Genomic DNA, 20,177 nt, shown 5'->3' with positions numbered 1-20,177 from the left:
GTAGTGATTTAAACTTGTTTTAAAAAGGGAGACACAAAACTCCAAAGGTATACATGTCAATGTTCTATTAATATGGGCAGGTGGTATCATTTAAAAAAACCTTAAAAAAGTCTATAATTAAAACCTTTCTAGCAAAAGTAACTACTAGAAAAATTATGAAACTCAAAATGTAACTGAGTTTTTCAAGTGGTATCTTAAAAAGGAACACAAGAAACAACAAAAATTGTATTACAGAAATAAAAATCCCAAGCATGTTACAAACATGGAAAGTCTAAAAGCCACCTAAAGCACATACCTCCTCATGCCAGAAAGGCACTATTGTGAATCTCAAAATGTACCCGAATAAGGTAGGAGGTTAAAAAATGACTTGGGAGTGTTTCGATCACTTACTCAGGCCTTTTGATCCCATGTCGTCAGGGATCTCCTGTAGAGAGTAGTCCCCAGAGAGCAAGCAGTAAAAAGACAATCAAAGAGAACAGTCGTCAGTGATGCACAGAACTGGTGCTACAGTAAGAGACAGTTCCAAGACCATCACAGGCACACACATCTCAAGAAGACTGCCGGTATGTTTTTCAAAATTTTCGAATGAGCTACCAACTAAATGTTACTTACAAAAGGAATGAAAATTGGAGCTTGACTCCAGATGATCTAGTATCAGAAACTGGTAGTACTATACCTACATTTTTTTCCCCTCAGAAATACTCTTTGAATGTGTGTCAAGTGCTTTTTATATGAACCCTTACTTCAAAGAATTATATTTATTTTTATATGTAAGTTATAAACAGATAACTTAAAATACTGTTCAACAATTCCTGGGTGCCAGAAAAGTTAAGACTGGCATACAGATTAATTTATGTGTATTAAATTTCTCCTGGTTAAGACAATCAGTCACCTGTTGCAGCTCTTGAAACTGTCTCCATGGTAACAACCAACTGCAGGGCAGTAGGTCCCTCTACATTCTATTTTCAGTTGACCAATGGATCCACATACTTACGGTCAGCATCACTGGTTTCCTGCTCACTCTGGTCCTTGTTCTTGTAGAAGGGAAATTTTCGGGAAAAGAGGTTCTTTTTACGCTTGTCATTGAATGACTGCTGAAGAAGAGAAGGAGGGCAAAACAAAGGGGGTGTCTACTTCTGTGTGCACAAAGGCCCAGCCTAGCAGCTATGGAAGCTGACTCCTGTGACCACAGTGTGCAGTCTGCATCAATTTTACACTGATCACATAAAAAATGAATTTCTGATTTTGTATAAGGTCCTATAATTCTAATATTTCATAAGTGGTAAATATTAGAATTTTAGAGCACATTCAGTTTTATCTTAAATAATAAATGCTACTTGACAAAAGAGTTAATCAGATTACTATTATAGTATAAACCAAGCTAATATTTATTTATATGAATATGTATTTTTCTAGGAAAATTCTCAGGTAGAGTAATAGATATGTGATACCAAGTTATTTTTAATATTATATTGCTGCTCAATTATCTGTCACGTATTAAGTAGTAATCTTGATTTTTTTTTTTTTTTCCGAGACAGGGTTTCTCTGTAGTTTTGCGCCTTTCTTGGAACTCACTTTGTAGACCAGGCTGGCCTCGAACTCACAGAGATCCTCCTGCCTCTGCCTCCCGAGTGCTGGGATTAAAGGCGTGCGCCACCACCGCCCGGCTGCAATCTTGATTTTACTTTGTCCTAATTATGCTTTTTCTTTTGTGCCTTTACTTGTGGTTACAATGAATTAACACAATAGCCACTATAAACAAAGCGAACCTAAAAAATTAAGAGGATGTTCCTAACAAAAAAAAAAAACCCCTTCTTTTAGAAGAGAAAAAGGTAAGTAAGTGTGAACTCTGACATACGAATGGGGAGAACATTTGTGCAGTTACTAATTGAGACTGTGAAGCATGAAGGGGGTTTGTTAAAGAGGAAGCGCTCCCTGTGCAAGTCTTCTGTTACGGGCTTTCTAAGTCACTACCTACCAGTGACATTACATGAATTATCTGGCCTGAGGATGATATGAAGAATTTTTTTGGGGGGGATGGTGGAGGTAGGTAGTGCTAGGGATTGAATCCAGGGCCTTCTTATACATGCTAGGCAAGTGTTTTATCACTAAGCTACACCACTAGCCCAAAGAGAGAAATCTTGTTTTGATTTTCCAAGTTCATCTGTGTCATAAAATGCTACATGCAGCAGCCTTGTACCATCAGCAACCTACTTCCCAGGGCTTCAGTTACCCGTGGTCAACTTGGTTTGAAAATATTAAGTGAACTATTTCAGAAATGAACAATCCCCAAGTTTTAAACTGCATCTTGATATGAGTATCATGATGAAATCTTACGCTATCCTGCTCCAACCTACCCTGGATGTGAATTGTCACGTCATTCTGTCCAGTGCATCTACTGTATACTCGACTGACTCATGAGTGATTTGGTAGCCATCTTTGCTATCAGATTGACTTCTTGAAATCAATGTGTTTATATTCAAGTAAACATCATTTTACTTAATGTATCAAGACACAAGAGTAGCAATAATGGCAATTCTATTCTATTGCTATAATTATTCTGTTATTATTAATCTATATTGTGCCTAACTTATAAATGATACTCATCATAGATATGAATCTACAAGAGAAACCCAGTATATATGGGTTTTGGTTCCATCTATGGCTTCAGGAAACCACTGGAGTCTGGAAATGCATCTTTACACGTGGGGCCATTACTGCACACTCTTCTGCAGCAGCAGCATATTGACAGCAATCTGTACTGCACGTCCTTGTTTATGAACAGGTGGTACGAGCAACTAAGGAAGGAACCTTCAGCTCCACTTCTACAGCTCAAGGTTTACTTTGAAAAGACTCATTATAAATTAATTAGATAAGTAAATTTATAAACCAAGGAAATTATCTTCAAAGTGGAAGGTTCTGAGGAACTAGAACGAAGAGAGCTCTTAGCAGAGGCTGAAACGCTGTTGCTGAGGAGCAGAGTTTTGGGAGATCTGGGTTGACAGCTATTTCATAAACCGTCAAGTAGCATTATGTGATTAAAAATGGCCATCTTTTTTGTATAATAATCACTGACGAATTTATGGTTTTTGAAAAAAATGATGATAAAAAAGGTTATTTACCCTGTTTACTGCATATATAATGGTCAGAGTCAGTTTCCTAGCACACAACCAAAAGAAACATGAAGTTCAAAAATGTTTTGATTTTTGTTATCTTTGCAGTTAGCCAAAATGAGATATCACAAGGACATCATAATACAGGACAGGAAGAAATGTGTGTTAGTTAAGAAATGTGTTAATTATATTAATTTAATATCATCCAGGTGAATTTATTAAAAGTGCAAATAAAAGAAGCATAAGCAAACAAGTAAAAAAAAGTTTATGGAAAATACAAAACTGAAGAGACATGTTACCTTCAGTTTTTCTGTATTTTCAATGAAAATTATGTGTAATTTCTTAATATCATTAATGTCATGTTGTAAGAGTGTAGTAAACATAATAAATGATACAATGCCACAAACTCCTGATACATATATTAAACATAGATACATAATTTCCGTATGTAGCATTTCAAAAATAGCTAAATGAGTGTTAAAAATGTTAATGAGAAACTGAAATGTTAAAGGTTTGCAATAAAAAAGTTTGCAGCTCACTATGTAAGGAAGGAAAAGGAGGAATAGAAAACACTATAGGAAGAAATGCAGTTCTGCATCAATGGCAAGCGTATTTTTACCCCACTCAGTACCATGCATACTTCTGATGCTGTGTTAGAACACAGTGACTGTGTACAAAGTTGGTTACAGTCAACAAACAAGACTAAGATTTAAATGTCGTTAATTAAGTTAACTTTTTACAGAACAAAAGGAAAGTTAAAACATGCAACCTCTTTTTCAACTCATTGATGGTTCACTGTACTGACTTATTTAAATACACACATAAAACAAGTACAGAAAACACTGAGTTATTTAATATCCTGAGTATTTACTTGGAATCTTTCTTCTAATAAAATTTTCTAACTTACATATTACTTCGGGTTATAAGATGTAATTGTGCTTTTGTATGGAGCTACAAGTTAATTTTACAGAAATTTTCACTTTCAAAAATTAAATTATGTAATTTATTCAGATTTAATTTCTTTACAATATTGACGTTTTAAGCATTGGGTGCTTCGTGAGATGTGATGTATAGTGATGAAGGTGTACAGAGAGTAAATGTATTTGCTGACTTAGCTTTTACATTTATTTCAAGTATAATGAAAAGCTTATAAAATTTTGCTTCAGATTAAAGAAACTGAAGACACAAATATTATGAAAAGCATTTCAGTACAGCATGTGTAAAAGTTCTTTCTTCGGCTTACTTAGGGACATTTCACTGCAGGGGGTTATGGGTAATGAGGAATTGCATACACAGGATAACTGAAACCTGTACTATCTTCCTCATCTATCAGCATCTTATATTTTCACATTCAGCAGACTTAAAGTAAAAATACGCAAGAAACTTGATATATTTTCACCATCTATACAACTTCTTTTGACTTTCTTTATTCCCTCCAAATACAGCTTCGTGTTAATCCTAGAATCAAAAACCATGGATTCTAGTAAGAAATTAATTATGGGATGAAGGGGATACAGAACCAAGAACATGACTTCACCTGTAACTTGTGAACTTACACTGTGACTTAGTTCAATGAAACACCCACCCATATACCCTTTAAAGACAAGGTTTTACTATGTATCAATGGATGGCTTGAAATTCACTATGTAGAGCAGGCTGCCTCAATCTCACAGAAATCGCCTGCCTCTGCCTCCTGACTGTTGGGATTAAGGTGTACGCCAATATGCTCAGCAGATAATAATATTTAATGGGAGTTAATAGTATAGAAGAATCACTAAACTAGCTGTTCTATAATACCTGAAACACAAGTATGTCTGTTGCTTATCTGCTTCTCTCTACACCTTGGTATTAGAAGTGCATATCATCAACTCAACTAAAAAAGTATCATCAAACAACTGAGTAACAGCTGAGTCCATATCATTTATAAAAATAATACTGATCAAAAGTTACCAGGAGTCTATCAAATGGCGTAACTGGAAAAGGTGTGCAGAATAGCTACTTTATAATTAATGACTACGACTATTCTAATCTGTGCCAAGAGCACAGTAATTCATACAGTAAGTCTTCTCATTGTAACAACAGAGCTGAAATAAAAATTATGGAAAGGCCTACTGTCTTAAGAATTTCCAGAAGTAAGAGATTTCACAGACTCACCCCTTTGTCTCCTCTTGCTTTAGAATTGAACTTGACTGTCTTTAACCGGGCTCGTTCTTTCTTCTCCACTCTGTCAAAGCACACAAGGTCACTGACTTTGTTGCTGGAGACCGAATCCTAAGCCTTACACGTCTCAGACATATTTTCTAGCACCGACCCTTGATTCCTAGGTTTTTTCCCGTTTTTAAGTTGGACTTTCACTATGTTATTCAAGCTTGATGTGAATTCAGAACCTTGTCTTACCTTCCGAGTAGCTGGGGTTTATAGTCTACATTACTATTCCTGGTTAGAGTAGTTTTCTCTTAAAAAAATGTGTGTGTGTACATGTTTGTGAGTGTACATGCATGAACACATGTATGCATGGAACTCAAAGGTCACCATTAGAGATCTTCCTTACATGCTACCATTAAAAATATCTAGTTGTATGTATGTATGCATAGATATATGTATGTATGTATGCCTGTATATGAGAATGAGCAAATGTGTGGGTATTCAGGAAAGACAGAAGAGCTGGATCCTCAAACTTAGGTCATAAGCATACAATATGATTTGGATGTTGGGAACCAAACTTGGGTTCTCTGCAAGAGGCAATACATGCTTTTTAACTCAGTGGGCCATCTTTTCAGCCCCCTACCTACTTTTTTGAGGCAGGGTTTCTCATTGAACCTACAGTTCACCAATTAGGGTAGACTGGCTTGCTGGCACACTCCAGGATTGTCCTGTCTTTGTCTCCTCCAGCGTTGGAATTCCTGGTGTGCACCATCCTGCACCTGACATTTTGTGTGGGTGTCAGGATTAACTCAGGTCCTGACACTTGTGTGACATTTTACAGACCAAGCCATCTCACCAGTCCCCAGATGTTATTTAAGTCCAATACAATTAAGAGCCTTGCTTGACATCACCTATAATCTAAAATTCATTAGACTTGCTGATAAATGACACATCGTTTTACTATGAAGTCAGAAACCTCTTATGAAGTACCAAACTACAGCATAACGTGTACACTCCCATGCACTCAGTTCATAACTACACTGAACACACTGCCAGACTTCAGTCATTTTCCCAGGTCTCCTTCTTTCCCCTTTAAATACTAGCTTAGCATAGCACATACATAATGAAAATAAAGCTCGAGAGAAAGCAAATGTAGCAAAATTAAAAAATTTGGACACACACTGTATTATTCTTGAAAAATTCTGTACTGTTCTGAAGCTCTGAAATGTAAAATACATATAGAAAAAATTTAAGCTTAATTCCAATAATATATATGTAATAGGTACAATTGTATCTTGTAATATCCAAGTCAGAGCTGAAAAGTATTTTGGAAGGAGAACAGGTAACCTTCATTACGTCTTTGAGGGTGAAAGGTATACTCTGGGAACAGGTTAAGAGGTGCCAGAAGGGCTTTAAAAATATTGAATTTGAACCTTGTTAAAGGAGCATCTATACTGTGCATGGAGGCTCATTGTGAGCTTGAGGTCAGACTGTGTTCCACAGTGAGTTCCAGCCAGGATGGGCTAGTGTCCTGACAAAAGGGTCACCTATTCAAACATGCAAGGAAATGAAACCAAATCTCATTTAGATAGTGACATCAATATCAATCACACAAATTTGGTTTCATGTATATTAAACTTTAGTTTTCAGCTTTTAATTATGATAGCATACTTCAGGAAAACCTAACAGAACAGCCTATGAAAACTATCTAGTTAATGTCTGATTGTGAGTACAAGAGGACCTTAGTACTCACAGATGAAAGCCTCATGTTCTTTAGTACTCCAGAAGAATACTTGGAGTATTTAGTGTACCACTAAACTAGAATTTATTGACTAAACATTTACCATTCAAAAATGGACTTTTCTAACTACTGTTTGGTTTAGTAAATATATTTATTTATATTTTATTATATTAGTATTTATAAATGCTATTCCTTAAATAAAAAGAACTTGAGAACTGTAACTTCATGGTATTAGATTTCTGGATAGAAGATAGTCCTATTTAAGAAAATAAAATTTAAAAACATTCAAGAAAAAATGAAGGTGCCTGTGTCTCCTGAAGCCTGTGGTTGTGAACTGTGTCCAAAGCTGTCAAGGGCACTGTGGAGGAACGCCATGCCTTTCTTTGATATGCAGAAATGGCTGGGGCATTATAAGGCCTAGATTGCTGCCCAACAATCCAAAGTGCTGAACAACCTTTCAAGATCCCCTCTTGGTGCCATGCTTTAGAAAAAGAACAGAATTGGTGCTATCTGGGCTCAAATATAGTGCAATGTAAATACAGAAGATTTTAGGGGCTGGAGAGACGGCTCAATAGTTAAGAGCACTGGCTGCTCTTCCAGAGGACCCAGGTTCTATTCTCAGCATCCACAGGGCAGCTCACAACTGTCTGTAACTGCTGTTCCAGGGGATCTGACATCCTCAAACAGACATACATGCAGGCAAACACCAATGCACATAAAATAAAAATAAATTATTAAAAAATATGTAAGATTTTGATGAATATTTCTTTGGAACAATATAATCAAAGGTATGGGTGACATCAGCAGGAAAGGCTAATTAAAGTGGGGAAGTAACCCCACCTCACCACTTGGGCAAGGGGAAACCCAGGCCCCGAGCAGAGCACCTGGAGGCTGCTTCTTATGATCTGTTTTCCACTGGGAAGAATGTTTAGTGAAAGCTTCTTCAAAGTGTGTAAAAACAAAGAACTACTTCATCTTAAAAAAACAAAAACAAAAACAATAAGGCCAATTTGTTGTGCCTTCCTACTGTATCTCATGGTAGAAAAAAGGATCTCCTAACTCTACTTATGAACTAGGGATGAGTGGACACCTCAGGTGAACCTGTGTTCCTTCCTTCTTTCCACCCAAGTCAGTACGCTTCTCAGCGGGTGAGGGCACATGTGAAGCATTGGTAGGTTACGAGACTCCAGAGGATAGGACAGTTTTTAGGAGCTGCAACTTTGATATTTAAGATGTGAGGTTTCTATCGAATCAAGAAGGCAGAGAAGCATTTCTAACTGAAACACACTATATTCTAATCTAGGAAAGAGGAATGCCAAAGGCTGCACTCCTAAAATAAGATTTCCATCAAACATACGATTATACAACAGATGGATCTTGCTAAGCATATAGATCTAGCTAACAACAGTTATACCCCCCCCCCCCCAATCAGTAATTATCTTGGCAATACTTTAATATTGCTCTTGGGCTTAAGGTGTAGTTCAGTGGAAGAATGCTTGTGTAGTATGCACAAAGCCTGGGGGTGGGAGTGGGGCTGCAAATAAAATATAGTAGTACTGTTTGTGCTATATATGAGAAACAGACATGATACGGTGTATTTTTCAATTAAAAGAAGTATAAATCCAATTTGTCAATAAACTTCATCCTAAATGAATTAATTAACTATAATAAGCATTAATACCAGATTTGCTGGCTATCTTGAAGTAAGTCTAGATAACCGAAATAAAAGGGAATGAAGCATCTGACAAGTTCTTTCTTCTTTTGTGGTACTAGGGATTGAACTCAGGCCTCATGCATGCTAGGTAATCAAACCTGGATCCCCTGGAAGAGCAATCAGTACTCTTAACTGCTGAACCATCTCTTCAGTCCCCTCAAAGATAATCTGGTGACAGAATATTTTGTTTGTTTGAGACAGAGTCTCACTATTTAACCTTGACTGTCCTTGACTGAGATCTGCCTGCCTCTGCCTCTGAGTGTTGGGATTAAAAGTGTGTGCTACCTCAGCAGGACCCCCACTGGTTACATTTAAATGTGATAGATTTAAAGAGTTATGAATCACACCATGAAAAACAAAGCATACATAAAATCACTATTTAAGGAAAGATATTTATTAATTAGCTTTCTCAACTTATTAGTTCAATAATCTTAGGGTTCCAACATTTTAAACTGTGTATATTTAAAGTACAGTAATGCACATCTGCATCCTGGCACTTGGGAGGCTCAGACAGGATAACTGAGAATTCGAGGTCAGCCCATGATACATAGCAAGACCATGGCTCAAAAAACAAGGTTGGGAGATAGCCCAGTGTGTAAAATGTTTAGTGCACAGCTGAGAATCTCAGAATCAACACAAAACATGAAATGGCAGTGTCCCTCCTACGTTGATGGCATGTGGAGACAGGAGGATTTCTGAAAGCTGAGATGAGCAGCCAGCCTGGTGTCTGCAGTGGTGACAAGAGATCCTGCTGCAGACAAAGTGACTGCCACACATGTGCCATGGCACATGTAGGCCCTCCCTCACACATAAAGCCTAGAATTTGATTTGTTATAAATATTTCTGATATTCATAGGTAAAAACAATTGCTATAAATCATGGTATTACATACCTATCAAATCACACAGTTATTTATTTTTTATTTTTTTGTTTTTTCAAGATAGAGTTTCTCTGGTAATGGCCATGGCTATCCTGGAACTTGTTCTGTAGCCCAGGCTGGCCTTGAACTCACAAAAGTCCATCTGCCTCTGCCTCCCAAGTGCTGGTATTAAAGGTGTGCATCACCATGGCCCAGTTCACATAGTTATTTTTAAAACATTCTTTGGGTGGTGAAAATATTTAACAGTCTTCTTACCTACAGGCTCATCAGACCACACAGTAGCATTCTGGAGTTTATTTTACAACTGAAATGACATCTCTCTTGACCAACATCCTCCCTTCCTCTTCCACCCACTCTCGTAACCGCCAGTGTACTTTCCAGACTATTTTGAAGGTCACGTAAAGTGACACAGGGTCTGACTTTCTGTATCAGACTGACTTCACTAGCACAGTGGGCTCCAGGTACAGCCGTACAGCAGAGTGAAGAAATGCCAGCACAAACAGTGACCTCTGAAGGTCTAAGAAAACCATTTACCTGCGTTTACTAGGAATCACTCCGACTTCATCCCTTTCACCATCTGCCGTGACCTGCCTGGCTTGCCACCACTCATCATCTGAAGCGTTGATTACGTGGAGAATATCTCCAAATTTGAAGTTCAATCCTTGACTGGGAAGGCCGCTATCTTTAGTCTTGTCGTAATCAAAAAGGGCTCTAGATTCAGAATCAAAAAGTTCATAATGATTTGTTATAGTGGTAATAATCAATTTAAAAAATATATGGGATTCCAGAAGTATATATAATTTGTACAAATTATTAGTAGAGTATTTTTATAGACAAAATGTTTAGACTTATTTCACATTATATGTAAGACAGTAAGAGCAAACAGGAGTCACAGAAATCATTCTGTAATGGAAACAGTCTTAAGTATACTATTTATTGCTTTCAGTGTTTTAGGACTGGATGCCTATTTATTTGATACAGGGAATTGCTGTATAGCCCAAGTGGGCCCAAAACTCAATATTGTTCTTGCCTCAGCCTCCTAAGTGCTGGGAAGTCTAGCTTCTTTATCTCCCTGTGACTTCTAGGAAACTAAAACTGACACACGTGACTCATGAGCACTGTTTCTATTGGTCGGCGGGGACACAGATGCTTTAGCATAGGGTGGTTCAGTGCTGGGCCCAACACTTCCTGGGGCTTGGCTGTACTTTGTTTTACTTTGACAGTTTATTTCGTTTCACTTTGCTCTTTCTTTCTTTATTAAATGGGACTAATAATGACACATTGTAGAATTGTTCAGAAGATTACATCACATTTTGTAAAGTGTGTAAGAGAAATTTAACAAATCTCTGGGTACAGTCGCCTACACCTGTAGTCTCAGCTAGCCATGAAGTTGAGGCAGGAGGATTGCTTGAGTCAAGGAGTTCAGGGTGAGCCTTGACAATATATTGACACTCATCTCACAATAAAGAATAAAAATAAAAAAATCCAGCACCCAAAATTTCTTTCACTATAATCCAATAACCAACTGTATCGCATTTTTAAATGAAAAGAACTATAGCTATTCTAAACAAATACAGTGTAAACATTAGTTATTGTCCACTTTGATTGGGTATTTAGAAAAACAAACTTGCATCCATAGGTTAACATAGATGTAGAGGTATATAAGACTACACCAACATAGTTTTGATTCTGCCAGCTAGCTACTTCCTCCGCTTGTTTGCCAAGGTAGAATTAAAATACTTTATTAATTTAATCTGACATGCACAGTGTTAAGTCTTTCAAAATTTGTTAAAAAGAAAATAGTATTTGCTACCATTTAACTAATTAACACACACTATTTAAACAAACTGATGGGAAAGGCTGGCTGCAGTGTGCTTGTCTGATTCTCAGCACCAGGGACGAAAGCGGGCTCTGATCCCCAGCACTTTCAGCACACAGCCAAGAGAACCACGGAGGACTGTGGCAAGCAGACTGAAACACAAAACATCAATTCTTTTGTCCGAAGTTGAAAATCGAAAATTAAGGTAAAATTTTTCCATGCCAACCAACACTTTACATTTTTTTTTGTTGTTGCTTTTTTTGGTATTTTTGGTTTAGAGTTAATTGTTCTTTAAAACGTGGTCAGTTTTGGACATAGTGAGATGCAGAGTCTACTGTGTTCTCCACCCTTTCCTTTTACAATATATGTGCTAATGATCTAACTAGTTTTAGAGTTTTATGTAGTCTTTTATAGCATTACTTTTTATTGATATTTTATGTTTAAGAGAATATGCGCAGGTAAATGAGACCCAACCAAGCTTATGTAGTCACTACTAAAACATCAACCTAAATTTTTCTTTAGTACACATTGATTTTGCTTTTCTTTACACCATTATTAATTCAAAGGGTCACATAATTTAAATTATTAAAATTATAATATCCTAACTCTTGAAAGATACAATTCAGAAAATCACTCATGAAAATGTTTTTATTGATTTGCACTGAATTTTTCTATAGTAAATTCAAGTCAGTCACAGTAAAAACCTAAAAGAATCTGTATACATAAATGATTAAGTGATGTCACAATTATAAGACAGACTCACCTGACATAGAGGGACCGCTTCTGGCTAGTTCGAAGAGAACCCGACCCTGAACTAATGCTACTGCTCATCAGCTGCTCCCGTAAGTCATGTATTTTAGCTTCAAAACGGCTGTACTCTGATGGGAAAGAAGAAATAAACTAAATATTCCTAAAAACAAGTTTCTTAAAGGTGAAATGTAAACTATATAAGGTGTCTTAAAACTGACCTAATAGCGGGCGGTGGGGGCGCACACCTTTAATCTCAGCTTTCGGGAGGCAGAGCCAGGTGAATCTCAGTGAGTTCGAGGCCAGCACGGTCTAAAGAGTGAGATCCAGGATAGCCAGGGCTGTTACACAGAGAAACCTGTCTTAAAAAAACAAACACCCCCCCCCCAAAAAAACCCGACCTAATGACCTAAAAACTCTAAATCAGTTAGATCATTAACTTCTAGCCATTAAGTATGGCTGCAAATTTAAAATAGCAATAAGCTTCTAACTGTACCAGAAATTAGAAGTGACTAGTGGGGGATGTCTTTGTTCAAGTTACATTTGATCCACTGAAAGAAAACTCCATGAGCTGGGTGGTGGTGGCATACACTTTTTTTTTTTTTTTGGTTTTTCGAGACAGGGTTTCTCTGTGTAGCTTTGCGCCTTTAAAGGCATGTGCCACCACCGCCCGGCGGCATACACTTTTAATCCCAGCACTCGGGAGGTAGAGCCAGGTGGATCCCTGTGAGTTTGAGGCCAGCCTGGTCTACAGAGCGAGATCCAGGACAGGCACCAAAACAACACAGAGAAACCTTGTCTCAAAAAACCAAAATGAAAGAAAGAAAAAAGAAAACTCCATGAATCAAATAACACTAGTAGTTTTCATTATCTTTTAATTTAGTTGTAAAATTTAAAAAGGACTTATTCCAGTTCTCAATTTAAAACAGAAATCTACAATAATTAATGTCAGATGCTTTGACTGCTGCAATTTTCCTTGTGAGAGAAAAATTCTCAAATACAGAATTTATGCAAAGTTAATAACAATGGAAAACATACCCAGGCCAGATAATAGAACTAAACTAAACTAGTTTATAGTTTTTAAATTGTCAAAATGCCAAAATAAGAAAGGTAATCAGAAGTAATATTCATCAAATTAAAAAAAAACATTTAAATTCTTTTTTTGAAGGTGTCTATTTTAAACCATACTATAATGTTAAAAACTATTAAGTTCCCTGGTACAGTGAACCTGGTCACAAGCTCTGCCTCAGTCAGAACATTATCGTAGTCTTTTTAAGCCTCTGTGAAGTATCTTCTAATTTTGTTTTTTCTGAGTGTCCACAGACCGAGACTGGGCAACTCTGGCAGTAAAACCACAGCAGAGGAGCTTGGATGCCCCCTGGTAATCTACCTACATTTTCATGTCTTCTTGTTAAGTTTGATGATTTTATGTCTCTGGCCACTTGATGAGGGAGGCTGCCTGACGGGTTCCTTCCCCCATTTCAAGTGAGTTGTTGAAACTGTGCACATCTTTTAACTCTTTACATTAAAAACAAACAACTATTCAGTGTGTTGGGGGAAGGTGTGCATATTCCACAGACTGCGTGTGGACACAAGTTGTCAAAAGGTCACTTGTGGAAATTGGTTCTCTCTCTGTTGTGTGGATTTGGGACTGAACTCAGGTCATCAGGCTTGGTCACAGTGCCTTTACCTGCTCAGCCATCTGACTAGCCTATCAAGATTTTAATTAATCAATTAACTAACAGTAGTAAGGACTCATGATTTCCTAATTCATTTAGTAGGTTATAGTTAGTATCATATCACTTATTTATAGCAGGAATTGTTAATTTGGCCAGTGTGTCTTGTTCCACCTTGGATTTGTTTTTCTTTTCTTTTTTTTTGGAGTATGTTTCCATCATTGCTTGAATCTTTTACTTTTTGGCACAGAGTATCACAAAATAACATAGCGTTTTCCCCGCCTGAGTCTGGGAGCCAGCCATCTGTCTAAAAAGCCTCAGTTTTTAATGAAGTATTCCTCATTAGAAGGCAAGACCTAGGGACTATGCATGCTCGTTGCTACTAGGGTGCGTCTGGGTCCGGACTCTCAGTGGTATTGGGGGTAATGAATATGGATAATTATATATGCATATAAAGATGTTTAGATCTATATTTGTATTTACATCTACCTAACCTGAAAATTGAGTTCATACCCAATTTTCTAATTCTAATCCAACATTACAGAGTTTATATTTAGCTTTTTCCTTCCTATATTTAACTCATAAAAACCATGGGTAATACTGGCTTACCATGTGCATTCACTTTAGGATGTTTCTGTATATAACAAGTGTCTGTTCCATCAGCATTCACTACTTTCCTGATTGTGCTGACTACTCAAACAGGACATTACCTGGCAGAAAGCCCTTCTCATGGGTTATGCCCAGTGGACCACAACAGCACTTCTTACCATCCTAGCCCTGAAATGTACCCTGTTCTATGTAATGGTGTCAGGACCAGACTTATCAAGATGTGGAAGAGGAAGCTCCCTAGCTTCAATGTGCAAACATCTCCCCAGTTTCACTACTTCCTTAAGGAAATACTAGTCTTGGTTAAGTTTAACTTCTCCTATTTTAGCGAGTTTTCAGTCTCTGAAGGCACCGCTGTTGGGTGTTCTCTGCATACCCCCACTCTGTTCTGTGAGTACTCCTGAGACATCGCTGTCAGAAAGTCCAAGGGTGTGTCTCCTGGCATGCACCTGTCAAGACAGTATTCTCATTCTTCTTTTCAGTTCTCAAGCAGGTTTCTATGTGATTCGGTCTTGATCTGTTCATTTTTATCTAAAATTAGTTTCCAGAATCCTTTTTTATTTTATTTTTTTTAAAGACAGGGTCTCCTGTAGCCCAGGCTGGCCTTGAACTCAAGAGAGATAAATGCAGAGATTAAATGCTTGGCTTTCCCTAAAATTTTGGGTAGGCTCTGTAATAACTTCATCCTTCTAGACTAGAGCTTCCTCTTTTGCTGTTTCTGTCAAGTGTTCAAAGATCTAATCCAGTATGTGGAGACTCTCCTACTGTATTTTGCATTTACCCTATGAATTTGAGCCTCTTCTCTCCTTTGGTCAAATTATCCATTTACTTTTCCATTTGGATTTTATCCCCGGTAGTTTTTTTCCAAGTGTGGGGTTTTTGAATTGAAAGTGAGTTAGAGCAGGCTGTCATGGGCCCAACTACTGCAGCCCTTCCCAGCTGACTGCAAAGTCACTGTACTCAATATAAAGACTGCACAAAAGCTCTCCCTGCTCCTAGTAAACTGTCCTACTTCACTTGCTACCACTCACTCAAGAGGAGCTTTTCCTATTGCTTTGCCCTGGACAGGTCAGTGATATCAGAGGGGTTCAGTAGTGTTCATAGCTTGCTTAGATCAGTTTTCATTTTGTGACTCATGGAAAGTTCCACCTAGTTCCATTGTAGATTTGTTAATAAATTTTAATTTTTGCTCTCCTAATTATTTTGAAGGAAGGGGCAGAGAAGTTCTGGGACATTCAGCATGAAACCTACCATTTCGTTTTTGCATTTCCTAGGAGTTCCACTGATTCTATACTTCTGATTTTAAAAGTGACTGTATTTATTACTATTACGAGTGCACGTGGGTGTGCACACGTCATGGCATGTGTGAAGGTCAGAGGACAACTTTCAGGACTGGGCTCTCTCCTTCAGCTGGGTTCTGGGTTGAATTTGGACAGTCAGGTTTACACAAGTGCTTGACCTCACTGAGCCATCTCAGCTGTCTCCAGTTTTCCCTGTGTTACTTGTTTTGTTTTGAAAGACAATCTCAGTATGTAGCCTAGGCTGACCTCAAACTTGCTATCTTCCTCCTCAACTTTCCAAGCAGTATGCCTACAGCAGGCACGATCGCTCCAGCTACTCCTATGCTTTATTATCTTTGTTGTTTTAAAAACATGTTAGCATTGTCTATTCTGATAGTTTTATTTATTTACTGTTTTTATTTTTCTCTCTTTCTTTCTTTGATTTTTTTTTTTTGAGACAGTTTCTCTGCGTAGCCTTGGCTGCCCTGGAACTCCACCTGTAGACCAGGCTGTCCTCAAACTCACAGAGATCCACCTGTCTCTACCTCCCAAGTGCTGGGATTAAAGGCATGGGCCACCACTGCCCGGCTTCTGTTTTTTTTTTTTTTGAGACAAGGTAGATGAAAAGGCCTCAAACTCACTATGTAGAGGACAGTCTTGAATTCCTGATTCTTCTCTCTACCCCCACAGTGCCTAGGACTACAGAGACACACAACTATGCCCAGCTACATTTTCCTTTCAGTAAAAGTGTATCCATCTTTAGCCATTAGTTAGTAAAGTCCCCTAAGAACAGACGACTGCTCTTGAAGGGCAGTAACTTCTGTGCTGTGCTAGCTCTAAGTTACGATCTTCTCTTCATGTTGGGTTGATAACTTTACTACTCTAACAACTCTACAATATTTAACAATATGCTCATTACACTTTATGTAGCTGGCATTACTAGTTTTCACCTTGACAATCTGATTATGAGAAGCCTTGGGCAATTTTAAGCATTCAGCATTTTAGAAAGTTGAAAACTTTCTACCAAAAGAGCAGATTACATTTTACAGTGAGGTTGGAGAGTTCTTTCCTGAGAAGCAACGAATTACTACAGAGCAGCAACAGCCTCAGACATTGAACATTTATGATTGGGGAACTCGGATGATTACTAACAATTTCTTAAATATAAAAACAACAAATCACAAGTTTATGGTCCTTACTACTAAGAATTCTTTGTAACATTTGTCTTTATGATCCAAACACTCTTCAACACACTTCCCAATGTTACTTTAAAACGGTACACTTCATTTACCTCATCAAAACTGCCGTCCTCTGCCCTTGTTTCCATCGGTTCCCACCTGTCCTCCCATTGCCACCTTCCATCTACCCTGTGACTGCTTTCTCCTGCTTCATCGGGGAGAATCTGGTCTCCCTTCTTGGTTATGTGGACCCTTCTAGAAATCACACATGCTCTCTGATAGAGCTGCTACCGGGAGAGAACAGACTGTGCGCCACACAGGAGATGTTCTCCAACATTTCAAAGACTAAAGACTAGAGCATATTTTATCTCGTGTGACATATTAAGAGTTATTTGAAAACATCTAAACAGCATGTGCATGCTTATTTGAGGAGAGATAATGTTTAAAGCCCCCTCCCCATTTTAAGATCCACAAATCTGGTATTCAGGAAAATTTTGGAAATAATAAACATATACAAGAGCAATCTATAAGGAAACCACTGAAATAGGAATCACATACTAAATACTAGTATCTAAAAAAATTCTTTTATTCAAAACTTTTTTTTCCTGTTTTTGTTCTTATTCGAGACAGGAATTCTCTGTGTAGCCATGGGTGTCTTGGAACTTGCTCTGTAGCCTGCCTCTTACCTCCGGAGTGATGGGATTATTAAAGGTGTGTGCCACCACTGCCCAGCTTCAAAATTTTCTTTTTAAATTAAGACTAGAATAGTACTGATCTTCACCAGACCTCCACACCCCCCAAAAAGAAACGAGGATCAATCTCAAAGATCATTTAAAGAGAAGCTCAGAAATCACACACACACATACAAAATCCCCAAAAAACCCAAAATAAAACAAGTACAAATACCATAAAAGAGAACAAAGAGGAAAATTTCTGGGCACATTCAGTAACTCTGGAGAAACACTATGAGCAGCAAGTACACCTATTCAATATGGGGCATGTGCTAGACTTAGTTTTATAAAAGTCAGTGGTCATTAAAAAAAAAAAAAATCAAGACTACATGTGTTCTGTTCCACTATAACAATCCTTCCTGTTATCAGAAAAGTTTTTTGTTTTTCGAGACAGGGTTTCTCTGTGTAGCTTTGTGCCTGTCCTGGATCTCACTCTGTAGATCAGGCTGGACTCGAACTCACACAGATCCACCTGGCTCTGCCTCCCGAGTGCTGGGATTAAAAGCGTGCACTACCACTGCCTGGCTAGTAGAAAGTTCTTATGAATGTATTGAATTGAAATTTCAAACATTTACTTTCTAAAGGATTTTTAAATAAATTAAATTGAAATATAAATATATCACTCCCCCTTTCCTTTCCTCCCTCCAAGCCCCTCCCACATTCTTTCACCTTCTCTAATTGATGTCCTCCTTTTATTATTATTGGCACACACACACACACACACACACAGTACATAAACATGTAAGTACAACCTGCTAATTATGGATATGTTGCACAGACACACTTGTTTTCCTTTGACAACATCGCCCTAGCCTATTTTTAGCTTTTCTCGAGCTCTGTCTTATTTTGTTTGCTTTTGTCCTGTACTCCCCAATGAATTGCTGCAGTGTCTCTGGGTTTTGTTAGCTTACCTTAATCTCTCTCCGGCTCTTAGACTTCTACTTTGTAGTTTTTTTCAGAGTGGATGCATAAACTGTTATGGAAGCTGAGGTTACATTTCACGTCACATGTTGTAGAGCTCTGCTGCTACTTTCTGCTGTTCATAACACCTTCATATGAATGCTCAGATTAGCTACTTTTAAACTACATATTACTCTGAGTTGAATTTTGTTGGACCAGGAAAATAAGAGTAAATATAATAGCTGGTAATTGTATTTCTTTTAGATGCTTAAATTATAGAATTTTCATTTAATGCTTAAATTATAAATTATTTAATTTAGCTCCTTCAGCGACATCACTTTTCCTTCCTCATCATATTGTTTATGAACATCAACAAGTATGCTACTATGTATTCTTTTGGGTGTCCAAACTGATCAACTCCACTGAGGTTTTACTAGTGAACTGGTAATGTTGATGCCTACTAGAGTTTTATACATTGTTTACTAGGATATTACCTCACACTTTCCATTATTATTTTCTTCCCTTAGGAATCTAGTCAAACTCTGTCATGATGCTTTAGTGTCTAGAAACACAATATAATACAAACTTCATTCTTCTATTTTAAACAACAAATGCTACTAGAAAATATTATATTAATAAGTATAATCTAATTCAATAAAAAAAAACTCTTGAGTAACTTCATTTTCTTTAGCAGCATTACTACTTTTATTTATGGTTTTTATTAATCTTTTAAATCAATGAGTTAGTAAAAGTGATATTAAGATGTGTTAAATAGGAAGTCAGATTAAAAAGAAACTTGAAAATTAATCCAAATAATGGTACAATCTCAAAAGAGTTGGCAGATGAAGTGTCCCTTACCCTAATGAAAAAACACTTCTGACTTGGAAAATGAATTGGTTTAGACTGGACAAATGCTGGATTAGCAAATTAAAACAAAATATAAAAGAGTTAAGATTAGAAATGAGACATTACTGTGGGCTGGGGATGTAGTTCAGTTGGCAGGTGTTTGTCTAGCATGAATAAAGCCTGTGGCTTGATCGCCAGCACAGTATGAAGACAGGCATGGTGGCATTCAACCATAACTCTGGTATCTGGGAGGTAGTGGCAGAAGGATCATTTCAAGGTTATCCTCAGAATCACACTGAGTTCAAGGACAGACAAGGCTATATGAAAGCCTGTCTCCAAAAATAATAAAGGCAAAAAAGGTAAACATTATCAAGAAGAAGAATGTAAAATTAAGAACATTCAATAGTAATAGGCAACAAGAATTGTATTACCTTCAGGTCGATATTGTGCAACGATAGTGACAGCTTGGCCTGCATTTTTTAATGCGGCTGCTGCTTGCTCATGACTTGCAGCTCTGAGGTCAACACTGTTTACCTATAAATAAAATCAAATACTAATGTAAGAAAACATAGTCTTTGATTAGAAATCAATGGCCTGTTTGTTATGTGAGTAGGCACAGGTTAGTTGCAGTACTTTATTGTTTAAATACATTATACAGTAAAACACCACATGATTATTTTAAACAATTTGATTCACTAACAATACTTTATCAGCAAGAGGAGAAAGTCAAGCATATCCTTGAAGGATTTCAGAAGGCTGGTTACCCAACTAATAATAATACTTTATCAGAATGGTTTCTGA

General features: G+C 37.4%; 1 protein-coding gene across 1 annotated transcript in view; it reads right to left on the bottom strand.

The window, feature by feature from the left end:
* The window catches only part of LOC128111916 (disks large homolog 1-like), a 47,122-nt gene extending 27,218 nt beyond the window's left edge, over positions 1-19,904 (bottom strand). The window contains exons 1-5 of the mRNA XM_052740459.1: positions 19,808-19,904; positions 12,176-12,290; positions 10,128-10,304; positions 5,268-5,337; positions 995-1,094 (exon numbers count right to left, since the gene is read on the bottom strand). Of these exons, the coding sequence (XP_052596419.1) occupies positions 995-1,094; positions 5,268-5,337; positions 10,128-10,304; positions 12,176-12,243 (415 nt within the window). The 5' untranslated portion in view covers positions 12,244-12,290; positions 19,808-19,904. The remainder of the gene's footprint in view (positions 1-994; positions 1,095-5,267; positions 5,338-10,127; positions 10,305-12,175; positions 12,291-19,807) is intronic.
* Between the last annotated feature and the right edge of the window lie 273 nt (positions 19,905-20,177).

The sequence above is a fragment of the Peromyscus californicus genome, unplaced genomic scaffold (assembly GCF_007827085.1).
Source record: "Peromyscus californicus insignis strain IS unplaced genomic scaffold, ASM782708v3 Scaffold_16__1_contigs__length_79575227, whole genome shotgun sequence".
In the NCBI taxonomy this organism is placed as follows: Eukaryota; Metazoa; Chordata; class Mammalia; order Rodentia; family Cricetidae; genus Peromyscus; species Peromyscus californicus.
This window is presented reverse-complemented; position numbering and strand designations above follow the sequence as displayed.